General features: G+C 41.8%; 1 protein-coding gene across 1 annotated transcript; it reads left to right on the top strand.

Annotated features, from left to right (window-relative positions):
* The first annotated feature begins 471 nt into the window (after positions 1-471).
* On the top strand, positions 472-9,898 carry LOC115760249. The gene is given in 12 exon segments (XM_030701505.1): positions 472-675; positions 729-1,930; positions 3,245-3,356; positions 4,210-4,437; positions 4,472-4,670; positions 4,835-7,141; positions 7,205-7,323; positions 7,380-7,517; positions 7,578-7,852; positions 7,917-8,005; positions 8,067-8,231; positions 8,288-9,898. Coding segments are annotated over 11 exon segments (4,800 nt in total). The 5' UTR covers positions 472-675; positions 729-950; the 3' UTR covers positions 8,476-9,898.
* The last annotated feature ends 30 nt before the right edge of the window (positions 9,899-9,928 follow it).

Here is a 9,928-nt window from a genome sequence, read left to right as displayed (position 1 = left end):
CCGACCAACTTGATCGCCTAAGAAACTTATGTTAACTGAGATCATTTTTTAGACAGAGTCTACAAAGTCTGAATTCGTTTGTTCCTTGTGTCTGCATTTTAATGACTGTGTAGAGTTTGCGCAGGTGTGCCACACCCTTGCCCATATAGTCTATCTAGTATCTAGTGATGTGAAACTGATTTTAGCGAGAAAAAAAAACGCCAAAATGATGAGATGACGTATAAATATTTACGCTTAATTTTAAGCTAATTTTGAATTGGTACTTTTTAATTTTTTGGCTAAAAGTTGGGAAGCAAGAACAAGTATCTACAAGTTTGTCGTTTTGTAAACGGTTTTGTTCCGTTATATAGAGATAACACTTGACTCATGCTGAGCACTCATCGATTTTCGATACTTTGATGCTCCGATTTGTTTTTACCATCACTAGCACCAGCTCTTTGTTCCCAACACTTGCGATTAAAATTAACAATCTGTGGTATGCAGTTTTGTTTTTATCTGTTAATTCATTGGCGAAAACTAATTTAAGGTCCGAGACTATGCGACTAGCTGAGCTACAAATCTAGCACAAAAGGATCTGTTATTATTTCGAACTAGAAATGAATATAAGCACACATAAGACAAATGAATTGGAAACGAGAGCAGGGTCAGAAATCGAAAGAAACAGCTCTAATTCAAGTAACACGTTCATAGTCCATACAGTTTTATTAAACTCACAATTTTCTTTGTAGATTGCAGGGCACCTGATTATTTCACTCGCATACTCGGTAAATCAATGCTAAATATTCGGCAAAGCTTATAAATCTATGGCTGCCCACAATAAACAACCTCAGCCTAAAATGGCCCAATTTATAATGCGGACGAAGCTGGCGAAAGGAACTGAATATAGCAAGAAGTATCAAGGAGGAACACTTCCGCTCTGAACCAAAAAACAAAACCTATGCAATCTTAAAATGAACTCCGTCATCTCACCATTTAAAATCAAGAGGAGCAACACGCCCTGCTCAACAACAGTCTCGGCTGGGTCTAATGTTCCAACACCAGACTGTATGCAAAACGGCGACCTAGCTATCCTTGGCGCTACCAAATCGAACCCACGGGCTCCAAGCGATGTGTGTCAATGCCGTCTGCCAATACCCGAGACTGTCATTGAGCCGAGGCTCCATGTTGTCGTAGTTGCCGAGGACATTGGCAATGTTTATCATCCGGCCGTGGATTCAGCTGCCGCAAGCACTGATACTGTTGATTACTGTGCGCCCGCTTTAGTGCGATTGTCCTGTGTGAAAGGGCACTCTAATGATAATATGAACGGCAAGGCGAACCACACCATCATAAGCCCTAATCCGCTGTCAGTCAGCCCAGTTCCGTTGCCAGATGACGATGATGATTCGGATAACTCGACGGTTGCCTGCATCAGTACCAGCAGCTCGAGCGAATACAGCAACAGCACCGTAGTGCAAAGTCCCACGACGGCAGTCGCAAAACTCCAGACCTGCTCCCTTTGGAGCAGCAATCCTGGCGAAATCTCTGACGAACACCGTGTTGAGTGCACCTCAACTGAAGACGGTAGCTTCCAGATGCGGCTGGCACACACTGCTATGTCAAAAGGCCATGGAGATTATATGACTCATTTCTCAAATACCCCGCCCGTTTCACTACCTCTCTGCATACAAAGCCGTAGCGTGAGCAGCAACTGTATCACCCACTCCACGAATTCAAGACTATCCAATAGCTCAGCGGCAAGCACGCCGAAGCACGTACGCTCAACCGGGCCGCGCCTAACCCGTGGACTTAATCAATCTATGCCCTCCGTGCACGGGCGTCCGAACCTGAGCGTGGTTCCAACAACAGTTGAATTTGCCGGGACCCAAGCGAGCGGCATAACAGCAAAAAGCATTTTAAAGCACGAAAGGAACTTAAGCCTAGATTACAGGTAAGCTACAATATGCCCTGGACCCATTAAAAATGGGTAAAAAGGGTCAAATAGTTTCTTTGCAAATATATGCAATAGGCTTAAACATGTTTGCAGAAGGTATAAGAGCTAGACACTTACAAATTTGAGCGCAGGTTAATCGATAACTTGCCCTAAAATCGATATCGAAATCCTGGTTTTTGAGCACTTCCAGCTTCGAGAGGTTTATATACATACTCTCATATAGTATGCACTGATCCAGAATATTATATATGAATGACTTCGGTATGTTTTTATGCATTTATTTATACCCCAAAAATTGTCTTAAGATCGGAAGTAAATCGTAAAAGGAATTTGCATTGTGGGCAGCTAAGGGAAGAAGCAGCGCAGTCGCAGCGTCAAATGCGCACAAAGCTCCGTTTGTTTTATGCCATTTTGTGCATGTGTGTGTGTGTGTGTGTGTGAAAGGAAACTAGAATTTGTGACATCAGCTCGGCGCGAGGTTCTCCTAGTCTGGCACTCCCGACTAAATCACTCTTGTTATAGTATAGCCATGGATATTATAAAATAAATATAAACAGTGTCTATATTGTCTTTGGTATATAAACACAATTGGCCCTTAAAATTAGTTATCCACGAATGCACTTGTGTGAGTTAAGGAAAAAAATTGAGTCACTGCACAAAGTGTGTAAATGTGTGTGTATGTATGTATTGTAACGGTAGCTTGGCGCTAGGTTCAACGTTCTCTTAGTCAGTTATTCTGAAATAGTTTTCTTGCAACTTTCTCAAGCATATGTTAACAGTTACAGTGCATACTAACATTAATTATAATCAACATGACTGTTAGCTTAGCATATGGAAAATGGTGCTAACAGCAACAGTTAAATAGAAGTTCACACTGAATCTATTCGTTACGAGCACCTGTTGCTCTCGCCCTCATTGGCTCTTGTGTGGTTTATATTTTCTTCTTACTGTCATACTTTTATTGTGCTTTCTGTTTTGTTATTTACCTTCTAAACATTGATAATTTCACTTGCTCAGCTTAGCTCTACACTGCACGCATGAAATCGTAGAAAAACAGTAATTACGTTAACATTCCTATCCACACACACACATATGTATGTATGTATGTAAATGTATGGTGTGAGTGCTCATATATACGTACATAAGTATTTGCAGATTTGTGTGTGTGTGTGTGTGTGTGTGTGTATTTGTGCTCGCTCGCTCGCTTATTGTTTTGCATTGATTGCACTTGTGCAACTGCTGACGAAACCATATCGATTTTTGTTTGAAAGCAATTGTCTTTTAATTTGACTTATTTACCTACCTTTGCAGATCGATGGGCATATTGCTGGCGCCTGTTGCTCAGGTGAGCAGCACACGCATCAACCACACGCAACATCATCGCAACCGAAGCCTCGACAGCGCTCTGCAGCGCATACCCGAGGTGAGTAAATTTGGCAACAGCGGATGCAGCGATCCACACGGCCTTCAATACTAAAGAAAAAAAATGACATTGGTGAACTTGAACATCTTTCGTGTCCACATACAAACACATGTGTGCACGTATACAACCTGTGTGTGTGTGCGAGTGTGCTTGCGTATGAGTTTACACATACATACAAAGGTACTGTATATACACAGTCTGTTTTTATCGCTTTTTTATTGTTCACATTTTTTTCCAATTTGCTATTTTTGTATATTCCGGGTTATCAGAAGCGGCAATAACATATAGAAAATTAAAATTAAGTTATACTTTTTCCATCAACGCTTTAAATTTTAGGATTCACTTTTTTTCAATTTCATAAATTCGATTTTTTACTATTAGTTAAGCCTTAAATATAAACCTTCAGAACCTCCAATTGTTATTCTTATTCTTTTATTTGATCGTTTTTATTTACTATTAAATTATTAATTTATTAAATTCATTTCAAAGAGAGAGGGAGAGAGATAGCGATAGCGCGAGGGAGCTTTGTTCTCCGTTTCTGCTGCAGTAAAGCTTTAAGCTAAATCAGGTTAAATTCTGGATTTGCATACTCGTTCTCAAAGTTGAAAGATTCCATTAGGTTAGTGCAATGTCCATATGTCTTCCTGCCCGCCTATCTGTCCGTATAAAGGCGATTTGGAATTGGAATATAAAGTCGTATAAAGAATATAATGCTATGTGGATATCTCCCAACACACATATCCAAAGATGTTCTCGGACTGCAACATTCTTACTTGTGTCTTTTTCATTTAACTTGAATTAAACAAGCTTTTGCTAGCGTGTTAAAGTTTATTGAATATTATGACATTTCCAGGTGGAGATGGCCTCGCCCAATGCAGAAGGTGAGGCAATATTTTGCTCACAACCATCAAAACTCAACGCCAATATGTGCTCGAAGATTGACACAACCTCAGCCAATATTACGACCGCACTTGCCACCTACCCACCAAATCCAGCCCTCACTGGTGCTCCCAATGCAGAGCTTGTCGCCTCTGACTGTTCAGGAACGGATCCGCCGCAAAACGAGCATATACCCAGCTTAGTTGGTGAGTAGTTTCAGTCGGTTGACAGCGAAGCTTTAATACTGATCTTTCCCTGCTGCAGATGATGCCTGTCCAGCGGTGCAAAATCAAAGCAAACCGAACGAGTTGGCCAAGGACAGACAGGACATGATCGATGACATAAGTGGCTGTAACAGCAGCAGCAACAGTTGCAGCAGTGCAGGCAGCAGCAAAAAGCGCGAGGATCTGACTAGCCTGGGATCCGACGATTCAGGTGGGGAAGTATACAAAATATTTTGGGAAATTATTTGCATATGAGTTATAGTTTATCATGGATAAAGTTGTCATATGTGAAGCTAAGTTTCCCTTTTTTAATGGACCATATGTAAGCATAATAATTTATACTCCCCTTCTCCATCCTCACCCTTCGTCTGTCAGGCATTCTATGTGGCTCGGAGTCGGAGCAAATATCCCTTAGTCGCATAGGCCACTCTCATGAGGCGCTCAATTTGGGCGCAATGGATGCCAATGCGGAAGCGGGAGCCAAGAAATGCATCGACTTTGTGGAAGCGAAGTTTACCGAAGTGGCCTACAATCCAATAGAATCGGATGCTTGCACCTTTTCGTCAGCAGAGGGGCAAGATCAGAAACCGCGCGATGGGGATGATCGACTGCGTTATCGCGTAATGAACATGTCCCAGGCGGCCATTAACTTGGAGCTCGGAACAGCACCCAATGAGATAGAACCGGTGCTAGACGAGCATGAGGAGGACCACGTGCCATCGTCCAAATCACAAGCGTCGTCTAACAATATTACGGCAACAGCAGCAACTACGCCCGCAAAGACCCCAGATGCAACACCCACACCAATAGCCACTCCCACTGAGAACAGTAAAAGCGACCAAGTGCTCTTTAAGAACTTTTTCGGTGCCACCAAGAATGCAATTTTCCGCACGGCCCAGAGCATAATTGAGAACCACGAGAAGAAGAATGCAGTCAAGCAAAAGACTGGCGAGCCGCAGGACGCTTTATCTGCGATATCCACCACGCCCAACAGCGGAGTGTCAATCTCCCTGGATGCGGCCAAGTCCCCTACAGACGTTTCTAAAAGGAAAGAGTTCTTCAGCCTACTCAGCTCCAATTCCAGCAGGAAAGCAGCTGGTACAACCGATGCTCCTGCAACTGAAACGGCAACAGACGCCATTAGAACTGCCCCCACGTTGGATAATTCAACAAGTATGCAGATTAAGAAGCGCACACTGAAGTTGCGGTTGCCGGTTGCAAAAACTGAAACCGAACACGCTGCAGCGCTGGCGATGAGCTCCTCCATGAGCTCAGTGAATCAACTGAAGATGCCCGTGCCAGGCGTAGTGAAATATTACATTAATGACCATGCGCCCACTTCTGGTGCCCAGCAAAGCAGCGAACGGGGTCCCAGCGGCCTGTTGCGGTTTTTTGAATCGCCCGTTTTCAATATTCACTTCGCTGTGCATTATTTGTTCTACTCAAAGGAGCCAGGCGTGCTGAGCTTTATTGGCAACAAGATCTTTAGCTTTTCCGACCAGGAAGTCGACCTTTATATACCGCAGCTAATCGTAATGTATATTGAAATGGACGAACTTGCTGAAGTGCTGGATCCCTACCTCACCATACGTTGCCGAAAGTCGGTCGACTTCTCCCTCAAGTGTCTGTGGCTTTTGGAGGCGTATAATCACCAGGTGGACTCGCTGGGCAGCAGCAGTAAAAGCCGCAAGTCCAAGCTGTCGCTCATGAAGGAGATATTCTCCAAGAAAGAAGGCAAGCATCAACTCAAATCTAGCCAAAGTCCTGCTGTTGCTCTCGTAAAAAAAACACACCATCGCTCCCAATCCGATGCCACAGTGTTGCTCGCAGATTCCGGCAACAAAACGCATCGGCTGTACCAGGAGCCGCCATACACTACACAAACGCTGCCCGCAGCACCTGCGAAGCTGTGCTTAGGCGATCTGAGCTCAGGACGTGCCTTCGACAATGGCTGCACTTGTTTTGAAACGGTACGGGGTCAGGTTAATGGTCTCCTGGGGCACCACACGTTCTGCAATTGCGGTGCGCCAAAGACTTCCCCGCAAAAGGAGTTCATGAAGGCGCTAATGAATGCGGGCAAGAATCTGACTTCGCTTCCCTCTAAGGCGGAGAAGACTTCAGCACTGCGGATGTGTCTTAACCTGATCAACAAAAATTTGCCCGCTCGTGTCTGGCTGCCGCTTTACTCGGATGTGCCGCATCATGTGATACGCATCACAGAGGAAAAGACTGCTGTACTAAATTCCAAAGACAAAACTCCGTACATTATTTATGTGGAGGTAGTGGAAGTGCCTGACATTCACACCTCGCCGCTTATACCGAAGATGATGCCGTCGCTACGGCACACCAAGAGCGAGGAACATTTGGAGGGCGTCTGCATAAATCAAAGCTGCAGCCGCATCTCTAGCTGTAGTGAAAGCCATCATGGGTCCAGCTGTCGCCGAAAAAAGGGCACTGAATCGCATGCAGAGTGCAGATGCAACGATCCGGCCGTACACAGCTGCTGCTGCAGTGGGAATCAGAGCAATCTGCTGTCATTGGGCGGGTTGCAGCTGCTTGCCGATGATGTCTGGTCACAGGAAGATGATGAAATCACCGCGCAATACTTAAACATGCGCAAAATCAGCGAGCGGGACGCCATCTCGCAGATGTCATTAGACTCATGCGACTCTAGAGATCAGGGTAAAATATACGAATAGAAACACTGATAAGAAGCTCTGATAATAAAAAACTTTTCAATTATAGGTCCACCAATTGTCTTTAACATTGGCGACGTTCGGACTCGGCACTGCAACAATTTGAGCTGCGAGAACACAAAGTCCTTTAGCAACGATCCTGAGGATCCATCTGCGGCGGTTCTAAAGGTTTGCGTAACCATACTTATTAGCCTAAGCAGCTTTAATACTTGTTTGCCGTGTAGGAACCCTGGCATATGAAGGAGAAACTCATACGCGAGTCCTCCCCCTATGGACATTTATCGAACTGGCGACTGTTCTCGGCGATTGTCAAGTGTGGTGATGATTTGCGACAAGAGCTGATGGCCACGCAGCTTCTGCAGGTAATTAACTCACTCCGCCAGCTTCGAGAATTCTTTGTATATATCATTGAACTTTGACAGATGTTCAAGATTATTTGGCAGGAAGAAAATGTGGATCTGTGGGTGCGGCCGTATAAAATAATTTGCCTGTCGAACGACAGCGGTCTGATTGAGCCTATACTAAACACTGTCTCGTTGCATCAAATTAAAAAGAATTCGAACAAATCCTTGCGAGATTATTTTATTGATGAATATGGTATACCCACAGGCGAAAGCTTCAGACAAGCCCAAAAGAATTTCGTTGCAAGCTGTGCGGCTTATTGTCTGATATCCTATCTTCTGCAGGTTAAGGACAGGTAAGTCTCAGACACGCACGTTGAAACTGTTCTTACAGCCCGACTTGCCTTTTACAACCCATAGGCATAATGGTAACATACTCTTTCATTCGGATGGTCATATAATACATATAGACTTCGGCTTCATTCTTAGCATATCTCCTAAAAATTTGGGTAACTATTTGAATTACAACCGCTTGGACATAAGATACTAATTGCATTCTGCCTCTCACAGGTTTCGAGCAGTCACCTTTTAAGCTCACGCACGAATTTGTCGATGTTATGGGAGGCACAGGCTCCGTACATTGGCGGGAGTTCAATCGCCTGCTGCTTGTCGGCATGATGTCTGTGCGCAAGCACATGGACCGCATCATAAACTTTGTTGAAATTATGCGAAGCAGTAGGTAAAATTAAACGCACCAAAAGCCATTTTTGACGGTCTTCCTTTTTTTTTAGATGCGCATTTGCCATGCTTTAGGAATGGTTGTTCCGGCACAGTACAGAATCTCCGAAAACGCTTTCATATGAATTTAACTGAGCAGGAAATGGAACGCAAGGTTGAACAGCTTGTGCAGGACTCACTAAAAAGCCTCTCAACAAAACTGTACGATGGCTATCAATATTATACGAATGGTATATTGTGAGACGGTTTTTCCTTTGTGAATATCTAACAGGAATTATGAATTATCTCGCGTGCTAAAATGCCAATATGATAAACCAAAACTATGGACTGTTTAAAAAATAGTTTATATATTTAAATACACATTTTAATGCATATATATTTATATACACAAATATATAAATATACGTGTATTTAAAATGTAGCGCTAACAAAAAGAAAATGAGCAATCGTAAGAATGCAAGAGAATTAAGATTGTACTAAGTGGGCAACTGTTTTTGAAGCCAGAACCGTTGATTATGCGTATTGGCACTGTTATTCTATTATTATATTATATTATATTATATATTACATTAGGCTAAAGTTAATGTTGTCTAGCTTTTAAGTAAAAGTGTAAATGTGTGTGACTGTATCTGTTTTCCTGTCTTCTGTCGGTCTTGCATTGTAATTAGCAATCTAAATAATCAGTGCGTTGTATATATTTAAGAGCTTACATTTGCAGCTGTCAAATTTACTGAAGCGCCACGCATATATTTAAGAAACTAATACTTGTGAAAGCTATTTTTTAATAATTCCATTAGCTTTTTACAATATATAAATTTGATAAATTCACTGTCCGTCAGTATAAATTATTAATATTGAAACTTAAAATTTACCGTGTTTCAATCATAAGCTTAACTAACTTAGTACGTTCCAAGTGTGCTTTCACGTTAACTAAAATTAACAATATCATTGATCAAGTGTCCCGCAAATATAAAAAGTATATCAGTAATATAACATTAAAAACTCTGTCTGCTTTTCGCCTTTATATAATCTAAACATTTTTCTAACTTTAAATATAAATAAAAGCAACGTTAAATTAGAGTTAGGCACATAAAGCTTCAAGTTCAAAATTTTGTATGCTGAAACAATATTATATAAAATTTGTGTGAGACTCATAAATTATGTATTTGATAATTATAGCTACCTAACGAGAGTACCAAAAAATACAAAAACTTACAAAAATATTCGATCATTAACAAAAACACAATCAGAACTCAAGAGGTTATTTTTGATAATTCATGTTATTTAGTTCTTTCAGAAACCATTATTCATTATGTTTAGATTGATGCTCACTTTAAAATTTGAGACTAGTTTCCACAGATTGAATCATCTGAACTGTTTGTACAGTATACACGAAATTAAAATTGTATTTTCATGGAGTCGGAGATGTCTGCTAGGTGTATTTATACAACCATCCTAAGAAACTATCTCTCAAACTGTGACATTTTTGGATGGGAATGGAAGTGTAATATAAGACAAGTCTTTCTGATTTTGAAATAAGTCACTAGTACTTTTAGGCTGTGATTACGTAATATGGATTTTTGAACATGGGAATGGGAGTTTCTAACCTCTGATTAATATAAAAATCCTGGCACATTCTCAGCGGGAATCATCAGTAAGTTTGAACTACAATCGATAAGCGTGAAAGGAAGAAA

Source organism: Drosophila novamexicana, unplaced genomic scaffold (genome assembly GCF_003285875.2).
Source record: "Drosophila novamexicana strain 15010-1031.04,08,12 unplaced genomic scaffold, DnovRS2.1 tig00000387-arrow-pilon, whole genome shotgun sequence".
Lineage (NCBI taxonomy): Eukaryota > Metazoa > Arthropoda > Insecta > Diptera > Drosophilidae > Drosophila > Drosophila novamexicana.
Note: the sequence above shows the minus strand (reverse complement) of the source record. Positions and strands in the feature narration are given on the sequence as shown.